At 42.7% G+C, this 13,286-nt stretch overlaps 1 protein-coding gene across 2 annotated transcripts in view; it reads left to right on the top strand.

Moving 5' to 3' along the window:
* PHAF1 (phagophore assembly factor 1) overlaps positions 1 to 13,286 on the top strand; it is a 271,043-nt gene that overhangs the window by 177,216 nt on the left and 80,541 nt on the right. Inside the window, exons 6-8 of one of the 2 annotated variants that reach the window (XM_086947677.1) lie at positions 5,618 to 5,712; positions 6,392 to 6,415; positions 12,152 to 12,249. In XM_086947677.1, coding sequence (XP_086803803.1) covers positions 5,618 to 5,712; positions 6,392 to 6,415; positions 12,152 to 12,249 — 217 coding nt within the window. The remainder of the gene's footprint in view (positions 1 to 5,617; positions 5,713 to 6,391; positions 6,416 to 12,151; positions 12,250 to 13,286) is intronic. The other variant, XM_086947678.1, reaches the window with a different exon arrangement.

Raw genomic sequence — 13,286 nt, 5'->3', positions numbered from 1 at the left:
ATACATTGAAGTCCAGGTGACGGATAACTACATATTATTAAATATACATTTTTGTACTCTTGTCTTGGGCATGTGTGGCGTGGTTTTCCATTGATATGGTGCGGAACTACAGTACTGTTCATGACTTCTCGTCCATGGAAACAGAAAAGTTATCCAAAATGAGTGTGAAGGTGGCCCTTGATAATGCATTTCTATGGATTGTTTGTTCCTAATCCTGTTAGATCAGTCTGTGGCTGTGGAGCTGAAAGTCCCTGGTGCAGTAGGCATGTGCCATCCTGTTTATCTTATTCTGAGCGGCCCTATTTGTTTTCTTGTGCTGTCATGAGCCCCTGATGGGTGCAAAACCTCTTGCTAGCCTACTAACTTCCCATGTGTAAAGTTCATTTCACCCTAGTGTAGGGGAAGTGTGGGTGTATAAGCCAGGATCAGCAGCTATGACTCTGTCCTCAGAGATGTAAGAACAGAATACCAAGGGCATGCCAAAGTTACCCCTGTACACAATCCTGTGTCCTGAGCTGGCGGAGAAGTAGAACTCGGCTTGTCTGAATACAGCCCACAGTGCAAGGCCCAGCTGTCCATGTGCTGTAGAGCACCTGTCACCCCTAAGTGCTGGGATATCCCATCGCTGATGCAAGCTAAGAGCCTGAAGCCTCAAAATAAATATTTTCTCCACATCCAGGTGCAGTCTCATCCATTTTGACTTGCTGCAGAAGACTGTAGATGAGTGACAGTCAACTAATGCCAGTTAAACAATATGTGCTGAGTTTGCGCCTGTCAAAATGACTGATTTGAAACCAAACTTGCAGGCTCTTTCTATCCCCTTCTAAACTTCGATTTGGCTACTGTCCTGAAATGTTATTGAAGGCATATTCGAAATAAGATTAGATCAGTGAGCACCGAACACTACAAGTGCCCACCAGCCTTACCCAAAACCTGATAGTTGCTGAACTGTATCTTATTTTGTGTTTATATTTTAAATGGATAGAAAATGTTTACTCTTTTGAAAATAAATAATACTTCCTCGACATTGATTTAGCAGGAGCGATGCATGTGCTATTTGAAATCTATGTTCTGGTATGCAAGTAGTCTTCAGGCATAAGCCCGGATTGTTTGGCAATCAGGAAGTAGAATGTCAAAGGTCTTAATGTAAATGACATGTCGATTAAGTGAGTTTTCAATAGTGTTTAGCTTCTGAGGTTCCAGGTACAGCAGCGTTTATTGCAAGTATTCCATAGTTGCTTTTCAGTTTCAAACGCCATTAAGAATGTGCCTGACAGCACCTTTTGACCCAGTTTGCTATGCGATTCCAAGACCTCTTTTATTTTAAGGGTCTTAAGTGGGTTGTTTCATTCTATATGGTTTAATATTATAACTAAGCCAAATGCCCCTCTTCACCTCTGTCAATTTCCCCATGATACTTGCCTCTCTTCAAATCATTTAACATCTATGTTGGGTCTCTTGCTAAACTAAATGACTCCTTAGTTATTGATTCGAATGCTGCTAATAGCCCCCTTGCAGCAATGATTGGTGGCAGTCAGGAAGTGGTTGGGAATCCAAGCATCACACCTAACTCTAAAAAAGACATTTTAATAGCAGGAAAGAGTGCCAAAATCCTTTCTATTTCCTGGTGGCCTGACAGCATGGGAACTTGTTTCAGCCCTGAGATGGTAGTAAGGATTTTTGGCCTCCCTTTCAAAAGCAATCCGAGCTGACTGCAAAGGTCTGTGCAACAGTTTCCACCTACTTTCTGTTTAAATCCATGCTTTACCTTACACTACATGTAAGTTGCTACCATCATTGAGTCCCGCCTCGATTATGGCATTGATGTATACTTTGGGCTAGCTAAATTCTTGATGACTGTCTACAGGTCTGGTGGCTAGTTTGCCGGATTGGAGGCTAATTTGACAGTTTGGTTGCTAAATTCCCATAGACAGCCCCTTTTGCCAAAGTACAGTGGATTCCGGTCCAGGGCAGAATTTATTTTAAAGCTCTGTATGCCCTCCACATGGCCCTTTATGGCAATTTATTGCTCAGGGGCTACACTGCCAAAGTCCTTTGTGATCACTTCGGTCTTAAAACCTATTACTTTTTGGAAGGCCTTCTCTACAATAGAGTCTGGTTCTGTGGTTAATTGTGAGAGTCTCGGTTTTGGGTATTGACCTGAAAAGCCACCTGTTATGTGTGGGGATGGGTAGAGTTTTCATCTAAAAGTCCTACAAAGCCTCCCATATTTCTGGTTGAAAAATGTAATCATAGTTTTCCTTCAATAAAACAACATTTAATCTATTTACATATTAAAGCACAGGTTCACAGTTGTTGAGCTGTAATTCAACATGGCTGCTGTGAAATACAGTGGAGCATCCTTCTGGTTACTAAAAATGACATGTATTCTCAGTTGTCTCTCCTTTTCTCTGGTCACAGTTGCCACAGCTATATTATCAACTGTGTTGTTAATTGATCCTGGGTCTTCTATGGCCGCTGACCCTTTTGGTTTAGGAAGGGCCTGATCAAGTTACTCCTCAGCAGGCTCTTAATAAAGTACACTTAAAGGAAGTGAACCATTGTGATTGCAGAGCCTCTTCTCTAATTGCAGGCACTGGTATTCCACGCAGGCATCCTGTAGGCCCTTGACTTCCTTTGGTCTTCCCTGCCGAAGATTTGCTCAAGATCATCCAGAACCTAACACCTACTGCCTACCATGACACTATATTCCAGCTACAAACCTCAAAGAATGTTCACTTCTTCAACGGATGTGTTAGCAGCTCATAAATGGTCCAGTAGTGCAAGGAATATCCCAAGACCTAGTCGAGACCAACCCAATCACGCCCCACCTATCACTTGCAAAGTCCCCCAAGGTTGTCCACTTGCTCCCGTTTGTTTCAGTCCATATATGGAGCCGCTGAGATTTCTCATGGCAGGGAAGGTCTGACTGAAAAATACACAACTGGATGGTCTAAGCTATTCTTAGTCATCCCCAGAAAATCTGCAGCCACCCTTAGGAGACAAAAACATGGTACCTTTTGAATGGCTGAATAATGTGAATTCTGATTGATTCACAACCCACTCCTCAGCCCCCTTTCCAACTATTGAGGTAAAGTTCCCCTGCTTCTGGATTGATCAAGTTCTATAAGTGGCCTCTCAGCCAGAACTACATTTCTCTAACTAGAGAAAAACAAAAGCCCTGCCTACTACGCCCAGCTGAATTTCACCTTTGAAGTACCAAGGTTTTTGATATCTCAAATTGAACAGCAAAACTGCACCCTCATGGGATACCCAAAGCTCACTTAAGCTCCCCTCCCTGCCATTCTGTATTTGGCAGACAAATTAGTGTCTGCAAATTTGATCACATTACCGCACAAACTGCATTTGCGCCCCCTTGAGGATTGTTTTAAATGAGCATGCATGCCATTCATGACTCTCTGCCCAGCCCAGCTATTGCAGACCCACCCTAAAGAATTAGAGAGGGAATAAAGGTCTAGAAGCAGAATTCATAACGGATATGATTTAAGAAAAAAAGAATGCAGTCACATACAGCCACCTCCCAATCCTTCTGAGGAGCAGCCCGGACTCTGGAACTCTTTCCCAGTTCAATTGATATGCAATTAAGTATGCTATCGAATTTTGAAGGAAATCCAAAATAAACTCTACCAGCCTGATAACTCCAATATTATCAAAAACTATTCCCGCAAAAATCTCATGATTTTCATGAAAAATTCTATGAAATCGAAGGACTTCCATGGAAAAATGTACAGGACCTTTGATGGAATTCCAGGTTCAGCTTATAAATATACAGCAAAAAACACTGTTACAGCTCCTAAAACGATAGGAGTTGTAAGTACAACTAATTTTAAAATGAGGAAAGGGATTACAAAATAAAAATCAAGGTAGTCTGTTTTCTGTGCCCACCATAATAACCCTGATGAGAAAATCTGCAGTCTGCTGACGGATGGATTGTGCAAAGGGGATCATGGAGAAGGGGCATGGGGGTAAAGAGGGTATAAGTACAAGGGTATGAAGACTCAATGCAAGGAGGTGCAGCGGGATACTAAAATATGAGTGGCAGGAAGGTAAGAGGGTAAAGATAAAAATCAAGGAAAATGGTGCAGCGCACCATATCTAGAGGCAAACTTGGAAAATAGCAGCAGGAGGAGGGTGAAAAAGAAATGGAAAGTCAGAAGGTACCCCAAAAAATCATATTAAAAGTAATTATTCATACACATAAGAGGTGTTATTATCCAGGCAATAAATTATGAAGGAGGGGTCCTTGCTAACTGCCAGACAACAAAAAATGGACCAGAATAATTCATAAAAGACCACCTTGCTGCACAGCGACTTCCATAAGAAGGGGTTTAGGTAAACCCTACCTGCTGAATGCCATATAAGGTGAAAATGACAAGGAAATGGGTTCATGGGAAGCAGTTTGGCCATGTTTAAATACCACCTGCAGTGAGACAGCAACAGATTCTAGACCGTCTAGAATATCTACTCCCCTTTCTTCCCACTGCTCCCCTTTGCCTTGTCTGCTGCCTGTCTGTTCCCTCTTCGCTTTCTACCATCGCTTCTTGGGTCTAGGAGGTCTTCATCCACCTTTTTTCATCTTACCTCTATCTTTCTGCTCGTCTTGATCCCCCGATTGACTGCCTCCTGCAAGTTGCCCATTATTATTTAATTCAAGCTAATTTCAAAGCTGCTCAAGTTTTTTCTCTTTGAAGAAGACCTAACCCCAGATGTTTTCATGTAGCCTAGCCCAACGTGCACTTTACCAAATGAAAGGTGTGCTCTGGCCTAGCCCTAGCAGACTTCTCAGTGAAGTATTTATTAAGCTCCAATGTCAGGAAAAAGTCCTGTTCCCCAGATCTATACTCTATACCATGCTGCAGGCATTTCCTTGTACTAGATGGTAATAATTCTCCTTTACTGCTGACCTCCCTGGCAAATTGAAGGATCCTTTCTGCACTTTGTGGTAGAAAAACCTTAAGCTTAGCCATTTGTCACTCACCAACCAGCTGTTGAAAAGAGACTCCCATAGTGCTCATGAAGAGGCGTCTCTTGGCCTTACAGATAATGGCCATCTGTTTTTTCTTAAATGTAGATGTCCCCCCTGTTGATCACCAGATATTGAGCCCCACACTGCAGCCAGGATAACACACGTCCTACTCTTTTCTGGCCTTCTACAGTACATACTATTTAACTTATTGAGTTTTAATAACTTGGATAGATATCATATGCATTTACATGTCGGTAGCATCTATGTATAACGTCGGATTTCGTTGGAAACCTAGTTTTCTTACATTTTGTTTATGAACCTCATTGCTTTTTCTTTCTCTCCACCCCCCTTTCCCCTTCCAATGCCTCTATGCTCTCTGGAGTTCTATTTTTAGTTGTGTGCCCTTCCTAATGTAACTTGAGCCAAAACTGTAAAATTGCTGATCATGTCAAATAAATAAGGCCAGTGTTTTTACACATATCAAAGGGACGTGCTCCAAAACTTTTTTTTAAATGTTTGAAGTTTAAGAAAATGTCTGCACGTCGAAATGCATATTGTCATAAGATGTTTCAATGTGGTCTTTCGTGAGTAAACTGTATTTGTGGGAAACCTGTGTCTTTTTTTTTCTAGTATACAATTCGGCAGAACAACTGTTTCACCTCAACTTCAGAGGACTGTCGTTTTCATTTCAACTGGACTCCTGGTCAGAAGCCCCTAAGTATGAGGTCAGAGTTCAGAGCTTTTCTAAACTGGTCTGTGGCTTGAATTTTTGTTATTCTTATGTCACATAAGCCTTAACGTCCATCAACGCCACAGACGAAATGAAAGGCATGCGCCTTGAAGAGTTTGTATTCGTTGCTAGCGCTTGTAAATGACTTGGCCTCTCGGTTTAAAGCACTGCTGACGAGTAGTGCTAGAGAAGCTTGCGGTGCCGGCCAGGGGGGGCCTTAGGCATGTACAAGCTGTGCACCAGCACAGGGCCACCAAACCTCAGGGGCCAACACGCCAATATATAGACTTAATATAATAATCTTCTGAGGATGGATACTTATTTGCGTGGCGGCCCTGGCAGGGATTTGGCGGCCTCCAGCTCTGTTCCACTTCCAAACACCCTGGCTCGCCCTCTTCACTGGCCTTTGCTCCGCCCCGCCCGGACCCCCTCTTCCGGGGCCCCCTACCTACACTACGAACCACCATGAGCCTAGAGCCGCCCCTGTGCCGGCTGACCTGTATGTTTGGCGCAGTATGCATTTAGCTGAATAACATCTTTGTTAGCTTATCCTAAAGAAAGCTTCTCTCTCCCCGTTTCATAACATTCAATTCTATTTTTAGTGTTAATTACATGTCTTTTTATATTTGCTTATTTTCAAAGCTAAAAATAACTTCATATGTCTGTTTGTTTAGTTTTCCCGGAGGATAGTGACACAGGTAAAGAAAAACGAATGACTTAAACTGTTTTATTTCTGCCCCTTAACAACTCTGCACATTTTTTCAGGACTTAATGTTTGTTTTTGCGGGTATCAATGTTCCTTTTACTGATATATGCATCTCACTTTCTAGTTGTGTTTTTTAATGTATGCTCCCTTATTCCATGTGTAGTCATGGCCCTGTCCAGTGCTAGGCAAATAGGCACTAATCCTGCTACCGTGTATATTTGCCATTGCTAGCAGATTGTGTGCACAGTTTTATTTCTTATTTTTTCATTTTATGTGCTAGAGAACCAATTTTTCTTTTTGGGGGTGGAATTTCTTCTTTCTCGTTTCATGTTTTTTGAGCCCTGACAAAACACAAATGTGTCCGCAAACAATCTACGGTTAAAATAAAATAATCACAGCTTTTCGTACTGTGCCTAAATTCTTCATATATAGCTAAAATTGCTTTGCTGGTGGATACTCTTTATACAGACACCTCATCTAGAAAAATTCACAGGTACCAGATAGGCTCAATAATATGTATCGCTATGCTGGCCAGAGGTGCGGGGTTGGAGGTGGCTGGGGAGAGGGTCTGGTAGTGACTACCAGTGCAGGTGCATCGTCACAGGTGTGAACACATGCAAACAATTTAGGTGCTGTCTGCTGCCATGACATAGTTTAATATTTCTTGTTTTAAGGTATTGTTAAGTTATTGTTACTGGCACTTTAACAGTGTAGCACACAGTCAGCCATTGATATAGCATTGAAGCCTCTTCAGTGGTCCAAGGATATCTTGCCAAATAGTTTCTGGGGTTTCCATTGCAGAGCAGATTCTAGTTTAGTGTGCCATCCGAAATGATATTTGTTATTAGGTGATATGTCTACTTTAATTAGGTGAGTATTTCTAGTAGATAACACTGAAGAGCTGGACCAAACAGTTTTCTTATTTTCTTGGTTGGTACATGTGCCCGTTTACTGTATTGTTTAAATTAGATCCATAAAAAAAGTTCATGTTCACGGCCTGTCACTACTGCATACAAATAAATTCCCTGGCTCGGCACCCTTCCTCCTACCCCTAAAGTCCATTTAGTGTTGGACCCTGAGCAAGATGGCAGCAGCTGTGAGGTATGTCTCAGGTGCACCAAAGACCAACAGGGAGACTAAGGCAAAAATAAACAAGCAAAGGGGTCCTCTTTGCGTTAGGGAGGAGAACAGACATTCTCTGCATGGTACCGTAAAGTTAGAAATGCATCTCTTCCCCATGCCAAGGAAGCGAGAGGAGGCTGTCCCATTACAAGCCCTCCCTACTCTTCCATTAAACGCACTCTAGTTCCGTGAGCTCTCTTGTCTCTTTTTTAGGATGGCACCCTCCTTTCCCGCGACTGATGCTGTTCTTGCTAATCAGCCTCTTGTTTCTAAGCCACTGATAATGCCACTGGATCCCGGCATCATGACAGGATGACCTTGCCCCCTGTGCTAATTTCGACCTCCAGACATTTCTAATGTGCTTTAAGCAGCTCAAGAAGCAAGGCCTTTTCATTTCCATAAGTTCTGTATTGTTATTTCCTTCAGGCTTAACAGGTTATGTAAGATTCTAGCCCAGGTCTTTGTTTTCCAGGTTCTTTGAAGGGTCTCCACACAAATGATGCATCTGAGGCAGGACGGATACTCTCTCACTCTGCTGCAGGTGCTAGACTGCCTTTTCAAATTGACATTGGATGTAGGCTGGATAATCCTGTGTGGTTTCGTTCACCTGCATCATCGTACAGAGTCACAAGATTTGTCAACCGTCTCTGTACTTAAGGAAAGGACTCTGGAAGCCTGACCGTCGATACAGCCGACTGAGACAAAGATTAACCGGCTTACTTTTATTTTGGAGCTTTCAGTCGCAGGCACTTTCAACAATGCTCTTACTCAGCGTCTTCTAATTTTTTTTCAGACAGGCTGTCTTTCGCTTTCTCTGCTATGCTCCTTGAGGGGTAGGCTTATAAAAGCCCACCCATCTCTGAAGAGCCTTGTGGTGCAGGTTTTCTCTTCCAGCGCCATTTGGAGGGAGCTTCCTTCGCTGTTCTTGAACAGACAATGTAAAGAACAAATTGCGATCATTCGGTTGCAAGGACTTTTCTTCACCGCCTCCCCTGTAACAGTCATACTCTTTGGCAGATGGTGAACGATCCCATAGGGTTCCTATCAGATCATAGTCCAATAGAACTCACTGCTATGAATTGTGATGGATTAGAAGCTTCCAGACGTCGTCTCAGGACTGCCCTTGACGTCATCATGAGATTCATCAGCTCTCCTATCTTCTAAGCTGTCATCCTACCAGTTAAGGGCTATAGGAGTCAACCGTACCAGGGATCAGTACTGCCCGTACAATTTAATTGGTCACCACTTAACCTTAAGTCTTCAAGCGGTAATGGTTGAAATAGACAATCAACTGGTTAAACATAGAGAGGAGGGATGAGACCAGGACCGTTCGTGCTGTTCGCCAGCAGTTATTGTTTCAGTGGCTGCCTTTGTTCCTCACATCTGCAGGATTTCATTCTACCACTACACTGGATTTCTAGATAATTTGTAGAAAGAAATATCAATTTGAATAACAAGTTTCTTATGTGGAGTAACATTATTTTTATGATGGCTTCTATCTTGCTGTAAGTTACTCCTCTCCTAAATTCTCTCACTCTGATTGTTTTGGTTAGGGATTGTTATTATGTTGGTAACGTTTTTGTTTTCTACATCATTTCTTTGCTTCTATGGTTCAGGTCATTAAGCAAGAACTAATGTACGGGTTTTAGGTGGAGTCTTTATTGTACTTGTCACTTATGTAGCAACACCCACATGGCCCTGCTTCTACTGTCAGCATGGCAATGCCTGATGCTCATTTGTCAGCTATGTAGTTTCTCCATCCAGCCTGGTACTTGGGGAATTTGCAGTTAAGAAAGCTGTGACAGAAAAGTATTGGCCCCTAACATTTACAGAAAGTAAATCTTCTTCTCAAGGCTGTACAGTGACATTTTTCAAAGTTTGTAATTGTTGAGTTAGTTGTCTGCGAGTAGCAGACCCAGTTATGGATTTTAGTTAGCCGAAAAGAGCAGAAAGATTACTCACTCAAACAGCATGATTACTTTAACAGGAATGTATAATGCATAGTCTAGATTGTGCATTGGTTTGAGCATTGTTTTGTAGTACTTTGTACCATATTTTGTTGTTGAGCCTTAGCAGGACATCATGCATACTCTATTTTGCTTGGATAGAGTATTAAATAAATGCTATTTTCTCCTCTATTTGCATATGAGGGATATCTGTTCTACATGAAGCCTCTTTGGTGCAACCCAGAACTTTTCTGCCACCCAGACACCTAACTAGTTTGTCGAGCCTTCCCACTTCCTTAATAGGATTCTCCATTAAATGTTGAGTGCTGTATTCTATCGGATTTGCCACCTACGCCTCTTACCACAGAAGATCTACTTGTTTCAAAGATGATGTGCGCCTGTAGGTTGAAAATTACTGACCTTGAGAATCACAAATATTCTGTCCATTTGGCTGTGACCTGATATTGAGGTCAACAAGTCTACATTTGCTTGATTCGTTTTATCTCCTTCGGCAAGGATCTAAACACTGCCTGCCACTGTGTTCAGATGGACAGTCAGAACCCATTGGACTTTTTTTGTAATAGTTAGAAGACAGTCCCGGGCAAAGTCAATCTCTGCTGAAAGAGGTCAGTAGGTCCATCAGCTTCTTTTGTTTTTGGCGCTTATTCAAGGCACTTAGCACTGTTGACTTATTTATCAAAACCACTGGGTGGAACAGGAAAAACACAAAATCCAACGTTATTGTTGAGTAGAGCTCTTCCTTGGGTTGTTGCAAGTATACACTTTTAAGGTATATGTAGCTCCCACTGATTACTTAGATATGTTTTTCGATCTGCCAACGGGATGTATTGATGGGGTCTGGATTGTTCTGATACAAAAATGTAGCTGACGGAACTGAGACTGCTAGTAAAGTGTAAAGATGTATTGATGCATATTGGCCTAGAATAAAATGCAGAATCTCTTACCTTTTTGGTCAGCCTTCATGTTGACTTCTAGTGCAGTGCACAGGAAGTTTCTCTGTTCACCATTTTTTCTTCTTAGGGGGTTTTCTTTAATTCGCCTTTACCTCTGCTAGCCTGCCTTTTTATGATGAGATTGGTTACCTGCAGTGATAGAGTACATCCTCGTATCTCCTTGTGGTTTTGTTATCTTCACACGTTATTGTTGCATCGCGAACATTTCTAAGGCGAGCCATGATCTCTCATTTTGACCAGTGATAACAAGCTATGCAAAGCTCCCGCCTCCTGGAGTGTCAATCCTGAGCAAGGTGTCTGACCCTCTGCAAGTTAGGTCGAGGTCAATCTTAGTGTTCTAATGGAAGGATGTGTTCTTTCCTGCAAAATGTTTTCGCTGAGCCTAGTTTAACAGCCAATGACTTAGTACCAAAGATCTTGCGGTAAAGGAGACGGAGTTTGATCGACAGGGCACCTCTGCAGCCCCTTCTTTTAACTCAGTCTAAGGCTGTCCAAGAGGAGAGCTGAATCCTTACCCTAGGACATGTTTTTCCATGGTACTGAGCGAGTCAACACTGAGGGTTACTGGCTGCATGTGCGAGTTACAGGGTGGTACAGGAGGAGTGTATACTTTTGCACAAGGAATTCCTTCAAGTGCAGAACCAGGTTCACAACCATGGCTGTACTGGTTTGTTTCCTAGATTGGGTTCAGTGGTACAAGCGGAGCATGTAGATTAGCCCTGGAGTAACATGAGCGGAAACTAAAGACTCCCCTGCTCTCAAGACATGCTGGTTTACTATCCCACGCAGGTTGTAGGATCCTTCTAAAAACAGACCACAATTTCAGTGGGGATGTGATTGGTAGCTTAAAGTGGATGATTTGGCATTGAGGTGTCCCTTCCCCAGTTAATGAAGGAGAGAGTTAACCACAAGCATATGAGAGAGGGTGAGGACTGTATGTTAGAATTATTTCATCCTGCATGGTCAGAGGATACTGTAAATAAATAGAGTGTACCACACAACCATATTGTGAGTGTGTGTGCATGGGAACTGCACGTCTTGGTTTTCTGGACCCATATATCTCACTGGAGGCATTTTGACATAAATCGACAGCATCATCTCACTATAGTATTTTAACCAATGAACCACATGATGTGCCTGCTCCTGCATTGGTGGCACCAAAACCATGTCAGACCCACACATAGAGGAGTACTATCTGTGGTGTAGATATTGTGCCCTTTGTGTAGAAAAGTTTTCGATATATCCTTTCAAATGTCACATTTTTTAAAATCTGTTTTAGTAAAGGAATGCAGGACATCCAGCAAGTTAATAACAGCAAAAATATTCTGCCTACATCTCCATCATGAGTAGCTAAACATAGTTAATTGGGCAAGGCAGTGTAGAAAGAGCATTTTCTTTACTGTAACACTGAATTGTAGGGAGTATCTTCTTTTAAGTAGTTAACTAAAACCTGGATGTCTTCCTAATAGTTACCTCCTGGTCCTTTTGCCTTGCCTAGAACAAGGCCTGGTTTTCTCAGAGGAAATTAAATTACTTGTGTGAACACCACTGCCCTTTTATTCTCTTGATAGAAAGTGTTCTGTTTGATAATACATGACAAGAGTCCTTTAACATTCCTATGTTGTCTTAAACCAACTGTGAAAACAATGTTGTTAATTTTTTTGTCACACCTTTTTGTTTTTGCAGCCCAACTTTGCTCATGGCTTAGCATCTCTACAAATCCCCCATGGTGCAACTGTGAAACGCATGTATATCTACAGTGGGAACAGCCTTCAGGATACCAAGTGAGTAAATTGTAGCACCTGGGAGTGAGGGGAGAATTTAAGTCGGATAGCAGAGTGCTCATATATGCCTGTGTTCTTCAGTGTAAAAAGGTTATGGAGGATTTGAAGGGGTGGGCACTGCCAAGTGCTCATGAGCGGGCCGGCCAAATAGTCATGCACACTTGGCCTTTTTCCACCTAGCTGCGTTGTACAGCTGGGTGGAGAAACCAACACAGGCTTCCAGTCTGTCTGAGCACTGAACCGAGGCGCCCAGACCAATCCCAGCGGTGCACACATGCTGGGAATAATATTCCCATCATGTGAGCAGCCCTGGGATTAGGAGCTGGAAGCCTGCACAGTGTGGAGCAGTTCCTGGATGTCCGGCGGCTAAGGATTGGGAGGAAGGCGGCGGCAATCAGAGCAGGTAAGTTCTTTTTTCTTTTTCTCTATCATTCTTTGTGTCATACCCCCCCCCCCCCCCCCCCCCAGCACCACCACACATGCCACACCCCACCACTATGCAATACGAGTGGCCGGTCCTGGATTAAATCTACATCTAGGACCAAACATGTCTCCATTCTGCGATCATACAGGGACACTATGCAAATTAAGTATACCATTGAAGAGGAGATATAAAATGCATGTCAGCTACGGCTGTAAAGTAACCAAATCCTCCCCGGGCCTTTATTGTGCTTTGTTCCAATTCACCAAAACTATGCTTCAGAAAATGTTTGCCCGTTGTTTGACTATGTCCTGCCCCAGTATTTCCATCCATGCTGTAGCTGAGTCCATGATTGGTGGTTGTGAGTAGGTATGCACACAGCAGTCCTTTCTTAGGGAGAGGAGTTTCTTGAAAGTGGATCAGGCTGTGGTATGGTTTTAGAAAACATGCTGTATCTTAAACTATGACAGGCTCCACCAACAAGTCTCAGACTGGGCTTTGTTGAGTTTTACCTGGCTGCTCTGTTATGGAGTTGTCTTCTCCAGTGTAGTTGCACGGGCCAGCATGTCATTGCCTCACCTCCAAAACCCTTTTAAATATCAATAATGTTGATGAG

This window comes from Lissotriton vulgaris, chromosome 12 (assembly GCF_964263255.1).
Source record: "Lissotriton vulgaris chromosome 12, aLisVul1.2, whole genome shotgun sequence".
NCBI lineage: Eukaryota > Metazoa > Chordata > Amphibia > Caudata > Salamandridae > Lissotriton > Lissotriton vulgaris.
This window is presented reverse-complemented; position numbering and strand designations above follow the sequence as displayed.